At 43.9% G+C, this 19,449-nt stretch overlaps 5 protein-coding genes across 9 annotated transcripts; 3 read left to right on the top strand and 2 right to left on the bottom strand.

Moving 5' to 3' along the window:
* The first annotated feature begins 610 nt into the window (after window positions 1-610).
* On the top strand, window positions 611-5,680 carry taf6 (TAF6 RNA polymerase II, TATA box binding protein (TBP)-associated factor). Its single transcript, XM_084698311.1, has 15 exons — window positions 611-828; window positions 1,253-1,410; window positions 1,619-1,705; window positions 1,818-1,971; window positions 2,163-2,219; window positions 2,310-2,429; window positions 2,633-2,754; window positions 2,898-2,975; window positions 3,090-3,191; window positions 3,539-3,721; window positions 3,860-3,934; window positions 4,027-4,152; window positions 4,408-4,581; window positions 4,749-4,940; window positions 5,106-5,680. The coding sequence occupies exons 2-15, from the start codon at window positions 1,255-1,257 to the stop codon at window positions 5,394-5,396; spliced, it is 1,917 nt and encodes a 638-aa protein (XP_084554437.1). The 5' UTR covers window positions 611-828; window positions 1,253-1,254; the 3' UTR covers window positions 5,397-5,680.
* A 172-nt stretch (window positions 5,681-5,852) lies between these two features.
* Window positions 5,853-9,065, top strand: LOC146287949 (transmembrane protein 272-like). Of its 2 annotated transcripts, none has more exons than XM_084698025.1 (5): window positions 5,853-6,110; window positions 7,224-7,327; window positions 7,565-7,615; window positions 7,922-8,128; window positions 8,391-9,065. In XM_084698025.1, exons 2-5 carry the CDS (start codon window positions 7,264-7,266, stop codon window positions 8,591-8,593), a joined length of 525 nt encoding a protein of 174 aa, XP_084554151.1. In that variant the 5' UTR covers window positions 5,853-6,110; window positions 7,224-7,263; the 3' UTR covers window positions 8,594-9,065. The 2 variants fall into 2 exon arrangements, with proteins under 2 accessions (XP_084554151.1, XP_084554152.1); XM_084698026.1 differs by having other exon boundaries at window positions 7,221-7,327.
* Window positions 9,066-9,175: 110 nt separating this feature from the next.
* LOC146287948 (low density lipoprotein receptor adapter protein 1-like) lies at window positions 9,176-12,055 on the bottom strand. 3 transcript variants are annotated; one of them, XM_084698020.1, is made up of 3 exons: window positions 11,941-12,055; window positions 9,679-10,295; window positions 9,176-9,577 (listed from the first exon to the last, which is right to left on the bottom strand). In XM_084698020.1, the coding sequence occupies exons 1-3, from the start codon at window positions 12,015-12,017 to the stop codon at window positions 9,489-9,491; spliced, it is 783 nt and encodes a 260-aa protein (XP_084554146.1). In that variant the 5' UTR covers window positions 12,018-12,055; the 3' UTR covers window positions 9,176-9,488. The 3 variants fall into 3 exon arrangements, with proteins under 3 accessions (XP_084554146.1, XP_084554145.1, XP_084554147.1); XM_084698019.1 differs by lacking the exon at window positions 11,941-12,055 and adding an exon at window positions 11,267-11,406; XM_084698021.1 differs by lacking the exon at window positions 11,941-12,055 and adding an exon at window positions 11,151-11,335.
* Window positions 11,461-13,352, top strand: sat2b (spermidine/spermine N1-acetyltransferase family member 2b). The gene is made up of 6 exons (XM_084698022.1): window positions 11,461-11,889; window positions 11,970-12,021; window positions 12,116-12,199; window positions 12,435-12,536; window positions 12,625-12,665; window positions 13,085-13,352. Exons 1-6 carry the CDS (start codon window positions 11,647-11,649, stop codon window positions 13,256-13,258), a joined length of 696 nt encoding a protein of 231 aa, XP_084554148.1. The 5' UTR covers window positions 11,461-11,646; the 3' UTR covers window positions 13,259-13,352.
* A 411-nt stretch (window positions 13,353-13,763) lies between these two features.
* LOC146287946 (claudin-15-like) lies at window positions 13,764-18,006 on the bottom strand. 2 transcript variants are annotated; one of them, XM_084698024.1, is made up of 5 exons: window positions 17,790-18,006; window positions 15,908-16,072; window positions 15,575-15,656; window positions 14,645-14,755; window positions 13,764-14,422 (listed from the first exon to the last, which is right to left on the bottom strand). In XM_084698024.1, exons 1-5 carry the CDS (start codon window positions 18,004-18,006, stop codon window positions 14,326-14,328), a joined length of 672 nt encoding a protein of 223 aa, XP_084554150.1. In that variant the 3' UTR covers window positions 13,764-14,325. The 2 variants fall into 2 exon arrangements, with proteins under 2 accessions (XP_084554150.1, XP_084554149.1); XM_084698023.1 differs by lacking the exon at window positions 17,790-18,006 and adding an exon at window positions 16,574-17,027.
* Window positions 18,007-19,449: the final 1,443 nt, after the last annotated feature.

Here is a 19,449-nt window from a genome sequence, read left to right as displayed (position 1 = left end):
CGATCACAAGCTGAAATTGTGGGGGTTTGTGACGATAAATTGAACCAAAACAATTCAGGAGACGGAAACAATGCGCTCGACTACCGGCAGGGCCAGACTGGGACAAAACAATGGCCCTGTCATTTTTGCTCAGACCGGCCCACCACAATCGGTCAGACGGACGGGTGGAGTCTGTTAAGAGATGTGATTGGGCCAGCCCAGTGTCAGTATGGAAAATGAACAAATGGGCTGCTGTCCCTGCTTTATGGGCGGGTCGTTGGCCAATTGTACGTTTTTTTAATTTGTTTAATGTTTTATATATATATATATATATATAAAATATATTTAAAATTATCATATCGGCCCCAAGTGCGTCGGCCCACCGGTATGCCAGATTACCAGTCCAGGCCTGTCTACAGGCATAACTAACCGATGGACGATAACAACAAATGAATCCTTACAGCTGTGTAGTTCCCAATGTTTATATACTTTAAAGTATTATCATACTTTTTACAATGACAATGATGTTGTGTATTATACTACCATACAAAAATCGAAATAAACACGTGTTACAATTTGGTTCGTTTTTCTATTAGCATGCGTTTATTCGACTGTTTTACCATCTGCAAGGACCTTAGAAACAAAATCAAAATGGCAGAATTTTGGAAAAAGAGGTTAGAGCTGCTGACAATAAATTAGTTCTAAAAAATTCCAAATTAAATGCAGTCTCTTATTTTATAGCTCGATAAACTCAATACCATCAGTAATCGATATAGCTCTTGTTTATTTTTTTATAAGTTGTAACTTAGAACCATTGCTGATTACCCACGGTTTAGTGCAACTTTGCAGGTAAGGACCTTCGGCAATATTATTAGCTAGCTACAGTTGCTAGTTAGCTAAATAGCTTGCTGTTTCTGTCGATGTCTTGCAAACTATCTGGCTACATACTAGTCTGAAATGTTTATGCTTTTGTTAGAAATGGATTATCGAAATGTGTTTTGAGAACATAGCGTGTCAGTGGAGTAAAGCATGTCGCTGCGGTTCTGGCGGTAGAAAGCGGTACAGGAAGATGCAGCGTGTGTTACTGAGTGGTTCAGAAAGTCTGGCAACATACAAGTTAAAACTTTTCTCCTCGAACTATAGCGTTGCATCATACAGAACCCAATCTGAGATATACCTGCGATTGCACAAGCCAGAGCGCATAGATATCAGTAATGCCTTTCAAAAACAAGGACTATCCTCTCACAACATTGACCTCCATATTTCTCTCCAGCTATGGCTGAAGAACGACGGCAGAAGCAGTGTTCGATGGTCCTGCCAACGGAGTCTATGAAGGCCATGGCTGAGTCCATAGGGGTGGGACAGCTACAAGAAGAAAGCTGTGTCGCTCTGAGCGAGGAGGTCAGCTACAGGATAAAGGAGATCGCACAGGTAGGAGTGTGCAGCAGGGAACTGGGATGGGCGGTAGAGGATTTGACAGCAGATCTAGATTTAGCAGGTTTCAAATAACCCGTCTGAACATCACTTTGGATGAAACGGTCATTTAAATGAATACAGCATTACTTGACGGGATACCACACTAGACCTGGACTTGAAGCATGCTTTGTCAATAACCTGTGTCTGTGTTGACCTCATTTAGGATGCCCTGAAGTTCATGCACCATGGCAAGAGACGCAAGCTGACCACCAGCGACATTGATCATGCGCTCAAACTAAAGAATGTGGAGGTGAGAGAGACCGGTGAACGCTAGCTGGATCACAATGTGTACTGTGACTCTTTCGTTGTCTCCATTGGATGTCTGAGCTCTGTCTGTCCTCTCTCTCTCTCCGTCTTCACAGCCCCTGTATGGGTTCCAGTCACAGGAGTTCATACCCTTCCGCTTTGCCAGTGGTGGCGGGAGAGAGCTTCATTTCTACGAGGAAAAGGAAGTGGATCTCACTGATATCATCAACACACCCCTCCCCAGAGTCCCACTCGACGTCTCACTCAAAGGTGTTTATTGCTGTGTGAACTAGCTCTAATATCAGATAGGCTTTTTGGTTGTTGTTGCTATCATTAATGTAATGTCTTCAGTTCGCTTTTATCCAAAGCGACAGATTTAAACCTGAGACCTCTTGATCTGCAGTCAAATACTCGTGCAAAAAATACCCATCCCATGAATCTCATGTGTTTTGTGTTTCCAGCTCACTGGTTAAGTATTGAGGGTGTACAGCCTTCCATACCAGAGAATCCTCCCCCTGGTAAGTACGCCACACTTGGCTACGACGGCCGTAAAACATGCGTTACACCCGTGGAGGCGGCCAGGGCTCAGTGTGTTCCCTGTCCCGCAGCTCCCAAGGAGCAGCAGAAGGCAGAATCCACGGAGCCTCTGAAAGCCGTCAAACCTGGTCAGGAGGAAGAGGGGGCCCCTCAGGCTAAAGGGCAGGGGGCCACGTCAGCAGAGAGCAAAGGTCAGACATGTGTATATATATTTCCACTTGTTTAACTGTCGTTTTAACAATGTGTGCAATCTCTCAACTGTCTATGTGGTTTTAGAGACTGGCTTGTTAAACCATGTCTTTCTCTTGTCTCCTGATTGGTTGTCTCCGGGCCGTCTCTGTCCTGGTTGGTTGTCTCCGGGCCATCTCTCTCCTGGTTGGTTGTGTCCGGGCAGGCAAGGACAAGGGCCTGGTGAGGATGAAGCCCCGCAGCACCCACGAGCTGTCAGTGGAGCAGCAGCTGTACTACAAGGAGATCACAGAGGCCTGTGTCGGCTCCTGCGAGGCCAAGAGAGCTGTGAGTCACGTGTGTGTGTGTATTTGTGTGTGTATATGTACTTGCCTTGTGTGTGTGTGTGTGTGTACAACAGAAGATATACATAGTTGATTGTTTTCTTGTTTTTATTTTGATGAACCTGTTTTTTTCCTTCTTCCCTCCAGGAGGCGCTCCAAAGCATCGCCACGGACCCTGGCCTGTACCAGATGCTCCCCAGGTTTAGCACCTTCATCTCCGAGGGGGTGAGCTGCTTCTCTCCCCTGCTGTACACTCTCCTGTCACAAACCTCCACATCACAACACCACACTCGGACGTAACCCTGGTGACCTGACTCACTCGTCCGTCCCTCTCTCCAGGTGCGTGTAAATGTGGTGCAGAATAACCTGGCCTTGCTCATCTACCTGATGAGGATGGTCAAAGCCCTGATGGACAACCCCACCCTCTACCTTGAGAAATACGTAAGCCGCAAAACATTTACATTTAGTCATTTAGCAGACGCTCTTATCCAGAGCGACTTACAGTAAGTACAGGGGCATTCCCCCCGAGGCAAGTAGGGTGAAGTGCCTTGCCCAAGAACACTACGTCATTTGGCACAGCGGGGAATTGATCCGGCAACCTTCTGATTACTAGTCCAACTCCCTCACCGCTCAGCCATCTGACTTTAAAAACACTACTTTCTAACAATAGAATGTAAAAACGATAGAATCAATAGAATGTTAAGAAGATGAACAGAATCAATTGAACGTTGACACATGAATAGAGTCAGTCGACTGTTAAGCCGTTGTGTGGCCGTGTCTCCCGCTAGCTGCATGAGCTCATCCCGGCCGTGGTGACGTGCATCGTGAGCAAGCAGCTGTGTCTGAGGCCCGACGTGGACAACCACTGGGCCCTGAGGGACTTTGCTGCCCGCCTCATGGCCCAGAGCTGCAAAACCTTCAGCACCACCACCAACAACATCCAGTCTCGCATCACCAAGACCTTCACCAAGGTGGGCTGGCTGTGTGTGTCTACCATTCCCCAGTATGGATGAGCGTAGCTCCCGTGGTAGAGCATGGGGATGGGTTTAGCTCAGTGGGAGTGTGCATTTTTTTTTGACTGCAGATCAACAGGTCTCCCTGCCTTTCAGAGCTGGCTGGATGAGAAGACCCAGTGGACCACTCGCTACGGCTGCATCGCCGGGCTGTCTGAGTTGGGGCCTGATGTGAGTGTTCCTCCATCCCTCACAAGAAGAAGTGTCAGCTAAATGAGCACATGGTCGTTATGGTAACCTCGCCTATTCCTTTCTTCGTCCAGGTGATCAAGACCCTGATCTTGCCCAGGCTCTCTGTGGAGGGCGTCCGCATCAAAGCCGTGTCAGAGGGACCCGTCGTCTCCAACATCGATAAGATCGGCGCTGACCACGTCCAGAGCCTCCTCCTGGTGAGCTCTCCACCCCCACCAAGGCCCTCTGCCCCACCTCTCCACCCCCACCACGACCCACCACGGCCCTCTGCCCCACCCTGCCCCGCCTCTCCACCCCCACCCCGACCCAGCTGGCCCTCTGCCCTGCCCTGCCTCTCACTCTGCCCCTTCACCCGTTCATCTGTGGACCTGCAGACATTTACATGTCACAGCCCAATTCCCTTACGCTCAGCCATCTGAACCCCTTAATACCCCATCTCTCCCTGTTCTCAGAAACACTGTGCCAGTGTTATCGCTAAGACCCGGCCCCTGCCAGACAACATGGATCAGTACCGGGCCGACTACGGCTACCTGGGCCCCATGCTGTGCTCCCACGTGGTGAAGGCCCGAGCCCAGGCTGCCCTGCAAGCCCAGCAGGTCAACAGAACCACGCTGACCATCACACAGGTACCACACCCTCCCACCCTTCTACAGGTTACCAGACAACCCTCATCCTCCACCCCTTCTCCACGAGTCCCTGCTCTCCCCCCTCCTTCCCTCCAGTAGACCCCCTACCCCACCAGTTAATATTATTATCATTATTAACAGTATTCCTCTTTTTGTCTCTTCTGTAGCCTCGGCCCACGCTCACAGTGACCCAGAGTGGGCTGGGGGGGTCTGGGGTGTCTCGTACCCCCAGCATTATCAAGGTCCCCAGCTCCCTCACCCTGATGTCCACCCGCCCCGGGACGCCCACACAGCCCTCCCCCCCGGCAACCAAGTACATCGTCATGGCGACCAGCGCCGGCGCCGCATCCACCCAGCAGGTACGTGGGGGAAGGGGGAGGTTGTTACGACTACGCTGGAAAAGTTCAATAGCTGTAGAATGTGACGATTTTATGTTTTTGTTTGTGCCTCGCTACAGCGTCTGCTAAAATAATACAATAGGGGAAACATTTTTTTACGTTCTTGTTTTGATGGTTTCCTCCCAGGTCATCACCCTGAGCACCTCCCAGTCTGCCTCCCCCATCACCAGCACTGTGCCCAGCGGAACCTCCACCATGCAGCCCCTTGTCAAGCTCGAATCTCAGGGCCCCGGGGGCCTTGGGGGGTCCAGACCCCTGCAGAAGTACATTGTGGTGTCTCTCCCCACCTCCGCCTCCTCCTCCCTGGAGAGCAAGAGCTCCATGCTCCCCCCCTCCACCTCCCCCATCTCAGTGGAGGCCGGGATGAAGATGGACCGCTCGGAATCGCCAGGAGCCAGCACACAGTCCCCACACTGAGACAGGGCCTCTTGACAGGCTGCTGAGGGTGATGACAGAGACCCTTACCCCTCTTCAGTGGGCTGAGATTGGGAGGAGAAGTGGGACCTTGGGGGTGAAATGGATACGTTATATGATGGATAAAGAGCTGAGGTGAAGGACTGATGCAAATGCCATCCCACTCCTAGCGTATTGTATATATTCATGCCCGTTAGAAACTGTATGGGCATTTATTATTGTCGACCAACATAATTGATTTCATGTTTCCTTTTTCACATTCTATAATAAACATGATTTTGTATTGATTTGTTTGGCGAGCGCACTTTCGTATTGATTTGTTTGGTGAGTCCACTTTCTTAAATGCTTCAATATCCACGAGGGGATTGACGGGAAAAAGGCCTAAAGTTAGTGACGCGTTCCCCTCACTTTTCGGTTATTTTAGCAGGTGTCTTCATATCATTAAACACTGACACCTATGTAAATGAAACTGAATGCAAAGTTAGAGAAACTGAATGCAAAGTTGGAGAGACTGGTCCCTCCCTCGCTTTTTTTCTTTCTCCCTAAGAGAGGAAGAGGAAGTTCGCAGTATTTATTCGACTACTTAAAATAAAGAAACCGTTCCTCAGGCGCAGGGAATTTGAACTTTCGTTTTGTTCGTTTTGTCAGTCGCCCCCTAGTCGCATGAATTCACGTCTAAAGCAAACTTGGACGTCGCTACAAACACAACCACACCAGGTGAGTTTTGTAAACATTTACCGCAGAGAAATTATTTAGAAGTTGTGTTAATGTTTGCCTGCTTGATACGTTGTATGTGCCATCAGATAAAGGCGTATGTGCCATCAGATAAAGCTAAGGTATGAAGTACCCTACAATACTAAGTTGGTGTTCAATTGAACTGTAAGAAAGACTGTCTATATATGGACTACGAAAAGTTTTCACACAAGAACTGTACGCCGACTTTTTTTGATGTCCTAGACTCTTTTTTTGCTTCGGCAGTGCGGTTTATCTCAACGTTGAACAATCAACATGAGATCAGCAAAAATAGCAGTTGGATAGCATTTAGTAGGCTATGCATCTGCAACACATGAGTCGATCATGCAATTGGTTGGTGAATCTGAAAGTTGATAGTTAACTAGTTTTGGCACTGATCCATATGAATTGTCTTTATTTTGAAATCCAGACCAGGTGTTCCCAGCTTGTTGTGTCTCATAGGAGGGGAAATATTAGTCGATCGCTGCATGGGTTACAAGTTTAATATCCAATAATAATATTTGATCTGAGCTAAAAAAAAAAGAATTTCATTCTCATACCATATCAACAAGTTGCATATGACGACACTGACTTAAACTGTAGGCTACTCTCACGTAAAACAACTTTCCTGTCGTGTGTTGATCCTGTTCCGTTTCTGTCCTCTTAGACATGATTAAGCAGCTGAGCACAGCCAGGCACGGCCTGGCTAAGCCACAAAGCTCAGACCTAACCCTGATATTATAGGAACTGTACTGCATTGTTTGTCTAAGAGGTGGAGAGTCAGCCATACACAGATTCCCTATGTAATCAGGTTACTGTGTTGCTGTGCTGTTGATCATGTGTGTTCACTGCGCTAGCCTGTATCAACCAACGGAACCCAGCAGTTGCTTGACTTAAAGTGCTCAAGCAACTGATTTTTCTACTGGTATTTTCTAAATCATATGTCCTTCTGAATCACCTCTTGCCTTTACCTGATGATCACCTATCTGTCTGTATCATCTCACGTCTACCTAAGTCTTCATCTACTGTCTTCCTAAATCACCTGCTACATATCTTATTCCCCTCCTATGTTTATAATTCACCTCACATGTCCAGCAGACAGTGACACACCCCAGCAGGCCAGTGAGAATCACTCAAGATGGAGGATAGGACTCTGCTGCAGAACATGCGCCAAACTCCCACTCTCAGCACACCCGCACTTGGTTGGTAACATGTTTCAGACACATTCCTAACAGGACTAAGTGAACTAAGTAAATTCATGGGAACATACATTGTAGGATTTCTTTGGTTTGTAATATGGAATGCATCCACTTTCAAGTTCTTAAATGTATTCAGTATTGACTCACAAACCAGGAGCTTTGGCCAGTGACACATTTGTAGTTCTATCTTCACAAGAGCCAGATCTCTCAAATCAAACTTCTTCTCTTGTGTCCTGACAGTTGTATCCAAACTCTTCATGACAATCATGCCAATCGCCCAGATTGCAATAGGTAGGTGTCATATTTAGGACAGACAGTAAACTGAAATGTATTCATAGATTTCTTTTTTAATTCACCATAACCGTTAAACCCTGATTGTTCATATGCACATTTGTTATTTATTGTTCACAGGAATGTTAGCTCCCATAGGATTAGGATTATGTATGTTGAAATAAAGACTTAGAACCATATGGTATTAGGATAGGCCGGTAGGAAAGTCACAAGGAGAAAGATCAAGAATAGGGTAGGTACAGCCCTTAGCTGCTCCTACCCCATGAAGTGCTACTAACGGCAAATCAACTTTACACTTGTCCTCAGGTGGGATTTATCTGAACAGCTGCCCCCAGGAGCGTTACATTCCCATCTACCTGCTGGTGTCAGGGGCCTTTGCGTCTGCCCTGGCTGTGCTGTCCTGTCTGCCCTGCACTAAGGAGCCTGAGGAGGGGGGCCAGAGCCCGCTCAGCAGCTTCTGTGCTGCCTGGAACTCCCTCGTGTCTCTCTTCCTGTTCTGCTGGTTTATCGCAGGTGAAAAAGGAGTGTGGAGATGTAACATGGAGATATTTAACTCCGATTTTTCCGCCAAACTTTGCAGATGCACTATTTGTATTTCCCTGTTGATTAATAGTGAATGAATGAGTAAATACATTCAAATATAACAGGTAAGAGGAAGGATATGGCTTGGATGGTTTGTGTTTTGTTTGTGAGGAGCGTATTTTACATTTACATTTAGTAGACGCTCTTAATCAAGAGCGTTAACGTGTTCCTTGCATCTGTCCACCTCCTACAGGCAACGTGTGGATCTACTCCATCTACCCTGCCAACTATGACGCAACAAAGCCTCTTTACTGCGACAAGACGCTCTACATGTTTGCCTTCTGGACCACCACGCTGGTGTACATCTTCATAGGGGCGCTGTTCGTGGGGGGCTGTTGCGTGCTTATCGTCATGTGTCTGTGCGGGAGGGCCGGACCCTCCAACGATGACGTCTGACCCTCTGCTGTAGCACGACATCTGATCCTCTGCTCTAGCACGCGTGTTAGAGTTCAGACGCCGCTCCAAATCCTAAAGTTACAGAGGACTGAGAGATGGAATCATTGTGGAGGAAAAAAATAATATGTATGTTACTGCTGGATTAATATGTTCTGTATAACCAAAATATGAACCGTTTTTTTCATTCTTAATACGTGTTCCCTGACTGCTGTATGTAAAGAAATGCTGCCTAAATGCAGGATGTGGTGGGAGTAAGTACTGATATGGAAGCTGATATACAGAACAGTAGTGTGCTTTATCACTGTTAAACATCAATTTACTGTACATAACTTAATAATATATCATTTGAGCTGATGTAAAACAAAATAACTAAGTAGATGACTTGCCTGTCTGTCTGAGGATGTGCTGAGCGTTATCTTGCGGTGAAACAAGATTGTGAAAACAGCAGCCAAGTAAATTACACTTCGTGTGAGATCTTGATGTTTTTTCTGTTTAAAAAAAGCTAAAAATGGAGAAGCTGAATTTGATGTCAGCATGTGGTTTTGAACACACACACACACACACACACACCATCACAAGACCTGCTTGGGAAATGTTTTATAACTCGGCCCGTATAAAACATTTCAAAGATGACTAAAACAAAGTTAGTTCTTACAAATATTGCATTCTATGGCAGATGGTTGATCATGAAGAAATGCTGTTTTCTGATCAGGGCTCCTGTTCATGGCTCCACGAGTGATTGTCATCTGTTTGGAGTAGTCCATGTTGCCATCATAGCATCAATGTGTGCCTGTGGGCAGCTGGTTACCACACAGTATGCACAAAATGGGCAGCTAGTTACCGTAGCGACCACCAATGGGCAGGTTGCTAAGCATTGCAGACCCTGAGGTGAGTGTCAGACTGTTGTTGATGACTGTGAGTGATCAGCACGGCTGGTCTTTCTCCTCACTGCCCGAGAGATCATGTCCCTCTTCTTCCGGCGACCTGAAAGAAAGAGCCAATTTAACACTTGGAAACTTTTTCGAAATGGGATGTAGTGAACTGTAGCTGTGCCAGCCCTCCTTAAAGGGTCCACACAGATTCACCTTTATTAAGGTCCGCTGCCGACTTGGACGCGTTCAGCTTGAGATCCGGGACCACTGATTGGACATTCTCTGATCCCTCCCCCTGCATGTGATTGGTCTCCCGGGCTTGCGAGTCATTCAGTGCCCTTTGGAAGGAGAGAGCCAGACAGGCAGTGATGTCCTTAGCTCTCTCAGCCTTGTTGCACCAGAACACTCTACACTGCAGCTGCTGGGATTGCTGCCTGCATATATACACAAACACATTTGGACGTTCCCGGTTCGCAGCACAGTAAGCAATATCTCTGAGTTGGGTCTTGGCCAGCTGCCTGCCTGTGCTGATCTCTTTCACCTCCACGTAGCGCTGGCGTACCACCAGAGCGTGGTCCTTGGTTAGTTTCTCTGGAGCCTGTAGGAGTAGCTGACTTAAAGCCCCTTGGGCCTGCTCCAAATCCAGGGAGTAGATTTTCGCTGTGCCCAAGTAGTGAACTTTAAACAGGGGATCACCCTGGGACAGGTCCTGGATGCGGCCCTTACGAAGCTTGCGCCGCAATACTGCAGGAGATTTCCTGAGGGTCTGTATGAGCCGGGAGGGAGGCCCCTGGGACATGGCTGGGGCCCAGGCTGGAACACCAGTATGCCTACCAGACAGACAGGAACACATGACAGTTGTAAAAATCTAAAGGGTCTTCCAAGAATGAAGAGGTGTTTGTTATGAAAGCAATAACAAAAAGTGTAGCCTTCCATTTTGTGAACACCGTTTTAGATTTTATGGTAAGATCAGAAGCACTTAAGGTGCTTCTGGGTGTTTGCATTTTTCATGGTTTACTTTATGGTATGCTGTGGTTATATTATAAAGGTAAGTTAATTAAAATTATTAGACAAGACATCGTCTGCATGAACCTTTGCATGAACTAGTTTTTTTGTGTTTTTTGGCGTTTCTTTTTTGAAAGGTTGAAACAATATCTTCGAAAAAAAGTACTTGAGGACTACTATTGGCTAAGCCTGGTCCTAACCAGACCCTCGTAAATTTCATTTGTACAGAAGCAAAATCCAAATTGAGCGGAAGTACGTAGGAGGGCAGAGCCAGGCTACTATTGGCTTACTCTAAAATAAAACTCTTGCTCCACGAGAGGGGGGTATTAGCCTGAAAGTTCCTCAAAGTAGCCTATTTGTCGCTTTCCTATGTGCACGATTCAAATTCGAAACAGGCCGTAGTCCTGTCTTAACCATGCTGATCCTGAAAGCCAAATGAGTCACAAAATCTTTTATTTTCCCAGACAAATAATTGTTTGCAGCCAACATTGTGTAAATTGACTTTTCTTTGTTCCCACAACATTAGGTATAGGGAAAGCGATTTATCTTACGCCTACATGGAGTCAACTTTAGCCAAACATAATTCAACACAAACAGTGAATACTTATTCAAACATGACATTGTAAGGCATACCAAACGTGGGTAAAGTAGTCCGCCACGCCTGGACTAACAATACTTACTTTAAAGCCCGTACGATACCCGATTTTCAGTACTTTACAAACAAAGCAACATCAAGACGTACAGTCACCCTGTCACCCATTACTTTCTGTGAGCTTAAATGTCCATGCACATTGACCTGCTTCCAAGTCCACTCGTCCCACACGACAACGGATGATGTATTTGAAAGGGCCACTCCACTTCACCGGGAGAACAAAACGAGAGGGAGTGACTGTACAGACCGTTATGTCTTAAGGGCATTCGCCTCATTTGGCTACCTCATCCCTACGCGACTTTGACTTGAAGTGGCCTCATTTGTCAATTAATCATTAACAGAGTTTTACACATATTGCAGATTTTTTCCTTGTATAATAAAAGTTTATAAGTGGGCAACTTCACGACAATCTCAATTAAATTTATAAATGCATAAATGCCTATAGCCTAATCCTAAAGTATAGCCTATAGGTGTCCTTAGTTCCCGCACTCTGTAAGTTGATATGTAAAGAACAATTGTATTTTATGTTAAACATTTCTGTCTCGTTACTTAAGGGCCCATGGCGGAGTTGGGTTGAACAAGAGAACAAGGACTGGTTAATGATTGTTTTTGTGTCCTCTATGGGGCACCGTACCCAGATTTACGAACACGTTTTTAATTTACCTCATATTTTAGCCTCGTTTGTGAACGCAAAACTACGAAAAATGAACTTTACTATACGCGCTGCAAGAAAAGATGACAGTAAGGACATATCTAGGATGATAATGGTAAGTTGCTTTTCCGACACCAGTGCTCTGATAGCTTACTGTCTCGCCTACCTACTGCTTTCCGCTTTTGCTGTACATAGGAATTGGCAATTTATGAAAAAATGCCGGATCAGGTGAAGATCTCCCATAAAGGTAATTGTTTTTTTGACTAATTGGAATAGGTCTACATGCGCTGCGTGTCTTCTCGTGCCACCTCATTCGCCCGTGTGTTTACTTTTTTCTTTAGATTTGGAGCGTGATGGCTTTTCTTCCAATCCGTTTTTCGAGTGCCTGGTTGCAGAAGTGCCTGAAGAAGATAAGACTAAAGACGGTAAAATCTATATTTAAATGATACATTTAATTGATGCATATTTTAGTTTATATAATTCTAAGATACAGCAAACATAAAACTGAATGTTGCATTGTGCAGGCATACGTCTAGTGCTTTCAAGCAGTTCAGCGACAAGGTTAAGGGTCAACCTCAGGGGAAGTTATTGGCGGACAATATTAACCTATCCAATGAGTTGTCCTGCCTGTTTTTTTATGTTCTGTTCATTGGCGCGTAGGGCACACCGTTGTTGGCTACGCCCTGTACTTTTACACATACAGCACGTGGAAAGGACGGTCAGTATTCATGGAAGACCTGTATGTTATGCCTGAGTTCCGAGGTAATTATTCCAGTGTCATAGTTTATGGTACTGTTACTGTTACCGTTCATAAAACACATAAAACTCATGTTCTGCTGTCCATATGCAGGAAAAGGCATTGGAAAGGGTTTGATGAGCAAAGTGGCTAAAGTAAGTTTATAGTCCAATGTGAGTCAGTCATCGCTGTATATCATTTATCTGTTGGGGTGATTCTTTAGTGAAGATAATCATTCACCCATTCACCTGTCTGTTTGGAAATACTGCTGATGTTGTTACCAAATGTATCTGCTGCTGTGACGGTCACTTTACTACAGGCTTAGGTTATTTAAAGGTTTTTTTAGTTCTTAGGTTACTCGTTAATCAGTATATTTGATTTGATGTTGTTGATAAGAATCACTCAAGGATAAGTACCCCTAACCCTATCTATTAGGTTTGGATTTATTAAAGCCTAAGTTTAGGCCGCTAGGAAAATGTCAAATGAATCAGGACCCAAGAATGCCAATGTATCCTACCTGTACCTTTTACATGTTACAAATAGAACATAAACTTCTCCTTCCCCTCCTTCCCAGGAGGGTAAGGAGAAGCAGTGTGCCAGACTGCAGCTGACCGTCTTGGACTGGAACACTCCATCACTAGACTTCTATGTTGCCAAAGGAGCTCATGACCTGACCGCTAACGAAGGGTGGCATTTCCTGCGATTTGACGAGGAAGCTATGGCCAACTTGGCCAAAGAAGCTCCATAAGCTTAGCGTATTTTTCACAGCCTCGGTGTCTCTGGTTTTATAGGTTATGGTTTCGTTAAAAAAAATTGGATACAAATAAATTGTTTTATTATGATATTTATCCAGTTTTGGATATGTTTCAGTGGTTTTGTTTAGAGAGAGGTCTGTTAAGATGGACAACCTTAGAAAAAGACATATTCCAGAAGTGTGGTTGCGGTTTAGTCCAGGAGGTGGTGGTGGAGCATCATTGAATACAACAGTCATGTTTATTTACCACTAGGTGCTGCCAAAGTGTTGGGAAAGTACTTATGAAGTGGGAAATAATTGGAATGTCGTACCTAACATTACACTCCTCCAAGGTCACAGACAAGATTGGGTTGTCAAACTATATTTATTTGTCAATAGAAAAATACAGGAAACCATTTCAAATATAAAACCAGTTGATTAAATGTACAATCCATCAACATTAAAGTGAAGACAAACACATACATGGACATTCTGCGTTTGTCGGTCCTTGTTAAAACTGCACTGTTATGGGTGTGCTGACCAATGAATCACACATATGTGAGCTCGCGTACACTGACCATACCCAAGAAAGAACGCACTGTTTATAAAACATAAAATATGTACATTTTGGATGGAAAAACCTTGTGAACAAACATCCCTCAGTGTAAACAGCAACATAATTATTCATGTTATGTTTATATAATAAATGTATTTATAATTCAAATACATTATCCAACCTCAATCAAAGGTGCAGTTCAAATACTCACAGTTAATAATGAGCGAATGGTATAACACACCCTTTGCCTACAAATTTATAAAAAAACTACAATATATATCAGAGGCATCAGACATCACATGGAAAGACATTTGGCAGTTGTCAACCCATATTCTACATAGTAGGTGGGTCTTCGTATGCAGGTAGTCCATATCCACATAGCTGGAACTCCAGCGTTCCCGTAGAAAAACTTCACTATAATAGTCGAAAAAAGATCTAAATGAATACTACTCATTGAATCCACCTGCAATGTTTTTCTTGGCAAATCTCAATCTATGGAAGGGATCTCCACCCCATCCGTAATCTTTCACACGTATGCGTTCCTGCCATACTGGCTGGGCGTCTGGGAGACCGATGGCCCCGAGAACACTGTTCCTCTGGTGGGGGGCTGGTATGTGTACGGCCTAGAAAACCAGGGGACAGAGTAATCAGCGCTCATCATACTGTCATCATAAGTGGCATAATCATACTGTAGCTCCCGCAGAACAACACGGACGTAGACGCGCGGCGGAAACATGTCTTGATACATTTAGCAGCCGTTTCTATCCATAGCGACTCACAGATTATCTACCAACTCAACCATCTGAGCTAAACCCATCCATCCACATTGGAGTGCGGATACTCACAGTTTGTCTTCGGGTGTCCCCAGTTTACATGAACACAGCAGGCACGACCCTCCACAAATGGCAAGCGTGCCGGAGCACCAGCCGATGTAAAGGCCCTCTCCAATCTCATACCTGCTCATCAGAATCAGAAAGGGTTTCAAACGCCATGAAAGTTTGCACAGACATGGAATTTACTTTGGCAAGAAGATGCATACATTCAACATATAGGGATTCTTAAATATGTGGTCTAACTATACTAAAGGTAAAAAGTGTAACTAATACTAAGAGGCTAAGTATGTAAAAATTTAGAATATAATAAAAAATAACCACAATATAAAAATACAAAAAATACAAATAGTGCAACAAATATGGCAAGGTGTCATTGTGCGTAGTGATTAAAGTTTGTATGAGCCCTTGGCCTTGTTGAAGAGGCCAACAGCTGATGGGAAAAAACCTGGTCCTGATAGACCGCAGCCTTCTGCCGGAGAGGAGTGGCACATAGGAATGCATGCAGCATGTGTACATGTAGTCTAGTGTAACAGACGTGGTCTTGCAAGTTCCGTCAGAGGTATACGGGCCACTGTTGACTCCGACCGGGAGTCGAACTTACCACCTCTGATTTCCCAAGCACCACCACTACCAACTACGCCAACCAAAAACTAGCAATTCATTGATGCGAGTGGCCTTTTACATACTTGAGGAGTGAGTTTCACCACACACCGGCTACACTAGTATACAGCAACATATAGAACAGTATACAGCACTTCGCAAAGTTAACGTATGCTCCAGTCTACCAGTGGACAATCTGTACAAACCTTGACATATTTATAACACAGTCTGTGGACTACTACTACTCATGGCAGGAAACTTTACTTTTATACCTAAGTTGATGCCAACATTTAATTCACATCAAATTTCCCTTACAGTTTTTAATGTATTGAATGTACGCACTTTGTCCCTGGATAGAAGGGGTCAAAGAACTCCTGGGTAATATTGTAGGCATACCAGGAAACCGAGATCATGGTGCACAAGCCTGGAAGATGTAGAGACCATAACATGAGGGACATGACTGAGAACCACACTTGTTTTGTAAAGTCTGTAAGTTGAGCAATTGAGATGTTATTATTGCACTGTACTATCATTGTTTTTTGTTCAAAAGACATTAAATTAGCTATCTAAAACATTGCTTTCCCAAGCAAAAAGGTAATTATTGTCCATTTGTGATTGAATCTTGTGTCTTAATTACCAAGTGAAAAAAAGAAATGGTGTGAGAGGTGGTGTTACCCTGCAGGAGGAAGAGCATGCCCCCCAAACCAGCGATTCTTCCCTTCATGACGTAGTCCTCTCCTCCTGCTTTGGTGCATTGCATTCCCACCAGGGCCGCCACGATACCCAGGCTTCCCAACACGATAGAGGTGATCATCAACGCCCTGGAGGCCTGTATGTATCCTGCACAGGAACAACCACAAATCAATCTGCATATTCTTACAAATATAAAGTTTGAGTATATTTGAGTTTGAGTTTTAGACACTTAGTGTCACCAATTAAGGGTCAGTAGACTGTCAATATCAGATGATGTAGACAGAAAGGCGATAGGTGTGCTCTTCCTGTCCTTGAGAAACAGACAGCTGTGTGGGTGTGTGCTGTGTCATTGTGATTTTTCACTGGTGGGTCGATGTTATCTTAGGTTATCATTTCTTATCTGCTTTGTCCTGTTTCAGTTAATTCTCCTATGCATTCCCAGGAAAATGTTGTAAAATCATATAGAACAAAGTTCCAGACTTGGATGTTGAAAAAATATTGTTGACATCATTTCTTACAAATATCCCACTCAATGTAGAGGTGCAAACGTCTAAAAAGTTGTCATGAATATACCTGGTTACTATGATATATCTCTACTGTCCAAAAACTCGAAAACTTCAATACGCGATATCGTCTAACCATGCCTACCAGAAAGAGCGAGCATAGATGGAAAGTCGCGGCAGTTGCTAACCCCTGTGGAGTCGGTGGCGCATGATATCCACAGGTTTTCATAAATGGTTGATGTGGTGATAACGTTTCCATCCACAGAGGAAACTCTCCAGTATCGGTTTGGTAGAGCAACACCGACCATCACCCAGGCCAGAAAACCTAGAAAAGATGCTAGAACTTCGACAATCCCGTTCATAATTCTCCGCTCGTTTCTTCCCGGCCTGAATAGTTGATGTTTGGTTTGATTAAAAACAATGACCGATAGTTAGCCTACTCTCCTTTGCAAAGTCTACACAAGTTGGCTCTAAATACGACACTGTGAAGCGGAGTTCCTGCAGGCTGACTATGGTTGCGCGTCTCTGGAATAAATCTGTACATTCTTTGGGGATGCTACGGTGTGTTTATAAATCAATGATTCACGACGCAACTTTAGTGCCACTCCTTCGTTTTTTCTGTACGTTGCTTGCCATCCATATTTTATATTTTCAAGGACTGCTCAAGTGTTTATCGAAAGGCAACGAGTTCAAACGAAATGACTTTAACTAGCTATTCATCACTTCTCTTTGAAATTATGTTCATATATCACGACCGGCTTACATAACGTTATAACTACCACTCAACAAGTGAATGACGTTTAAACGAAACATTGTGTCCCCAATGCTTCTAATGCAAAACTAAAGCCTAACAGAAGAGTCGCCTATAGGCTAGACCTAGGACAGATCATTGATCATTCATCCCCCATAGATGAACAAATCAAGCAATTTCCATCTTATTGTCGTACTGCTACTGACTATTGCATTTTCAGCATATGGCAATTGGCACCAAGACAATTTATATTATTATTTCCTAGGAACATAATAAAGACATGGCTGGCAACAGATCCTGACAAGCATTAAAGTTATCTATCTGTTTATCCGAAGGTGTTAGTCACACGAGGTTTTGGTCAAAATAGTGGGCTATATAGGCCTATAGCTATAGCACTGCAACGTGTTAATTATCAGCAGAGAAAATGCATAGTCAGCAGACAAGCCATCCATCGCAGGTTTCTCAAGTTGACAAACAGCAGCATAAACACGATTAGGCTATGTTATTAATTACTAAGCACGTTATTAATAAATAGTTAAAATCATTACAATACATTATTTTCATTACTGCCTTTTACTTTAATTTGACATTATGACCAATAATTGCTTACCAGGCAGAGAAAACATAGATGGAAAGTCTAAACAGTTGTATACCCCGGTTGAATCGCTGGCACAAGACATCCAGAGATTTTCATAGATAGTGGAGGTTGTGATTACGCTCCCGTCCGAGGATGATTCTTTCCAGTACTGATCTTGTAGTGATATGGCCACCATTATCCAACCCACAAAACACAATGAAAGTGCCAGAACCTCGGTGATCTGATTCATTTTGAGCAGATTTCTTCAGAACAAAGCTTAGTTTGAAATGTGTCAGTGAGTGTCAGAAACCAGTTCTCAAATGCTGTCTCAGCCTCTGTTTTACGGCCCAACCTATTCAGGTTTTGTTATCTGAACTTAATGACCTGAGTAATGAAACGAGCTGAACGGACTTATTTGAACCTTGCTTAGGCCGCATGTTAAAAAATAATTTGACTATTCCCGCCCAAAAGTGTGTGATCCTTGATTTGACCCGAAGAGCACAAGGATGTAGGCTAGACGTGTAGAAACTAAGAATCCATCAAATTGATTGGATAATGATTGATAATGATTTTGCCTTTGTTTTACAATGAAATTGATATATCCTTTAATGTGTGGGAAACCCTGACGCATTCATCCCATTGTCACAGATCTTTCTTTACTTTACTGTCCCCATTGCAGCTTTGGTTAAAGATTGTTGTACTAATTGGCGACTTTAGACTAAATTTAAGCACCCCTAAATTTAATCTCAGCACCCCTAAAAATATTGATCATTTAAAAAAAGATATCTTGAATTATTATGTTCTTAAATAAGTTTTTGTGCTCTAACATAAAAGTTATCAAACATGTCTGTTAGGGCAGATGACAAACAATTACAGGTTCAAAGGGCTTTAAACAGGTTTAATATCAAGTGTCTCGTACATCTTTAGTCTGCCAGTAAAACCAAAGGAGTAGAAGTAGCCGAGGTAGTTAATTTCATGGCACAGATTAAGAACACAAGTCACATTCTCATTGGGGGCTAAGCCTCCCTGAAGGTCTAACCCTAGAATTGCCCCTGGTTGTACTGTCATCGAACAGAACTGATCACACGAGTGATCTATCCCTTTCTGCCCTTTCTTGCACTCATTTTCAATGGACCACTTCCCAGATGGTGCTGTGTAACAAACCATTTGGCGACATCAGGTTAAGTTTTGTGTCCAATGAAGACTAAAAGGATACTATATATATTCTTGTGTATTTGAGAGGAATTTGGTTAACCCCAAAAAAGTTTAACCCCCCAAAAAAAGAGATTAGCTTTTTGATGGCATAAAATATGGGTAAAGTAGTGTTAATATGTGGTTGCTTTCACAAGTCAGAGGAAGCAATACTGACGGGCGTCATGACTGCCCCTGTACAAACACTATGACATCAGAAAAACTATCCGCTCTCGATGTTGTCTTGTTTTACTTATCTAGTTTGTGCTTTTGGTGCAGGTCTATGAAGGAACTAAATTAAGGAATGAAAGTAAATGCAGAGCATTATTGCAGAGTACACATTTGAAACGTAGATCAGGAAATTGGTGATTCATAGGCCTACTGGATTTGCAGCGATTTAGCATCAAACAAATGTGAAGGGTGACAAAGAATTTGTTCCAACGCCTGCTCTTTCATGAACATAAGATGTTTGTCTAAGTGGGAATGGGTCGTGATGTTTAGA

Source organism: Hypomesus nipponensis, chromosome 5 (genome assembly GCF_054491055.1).
Source record: "Hypomesus nipponensis isolate SF chromosome 5, ASM5449105v1, whole genome shotgun sequence".
Classification (NCBI taxonomy): Eukaryota; Metazoa; Chordata; class Actinopteri; order Osmeriformes; family Osmeridae; genus Hypomesus; species Hypomesus nipponensis.
Note: the sequence above shows the minus strand (reverse complement) of the source record. Positions and strands in the feature narration are given on the sequence as shown.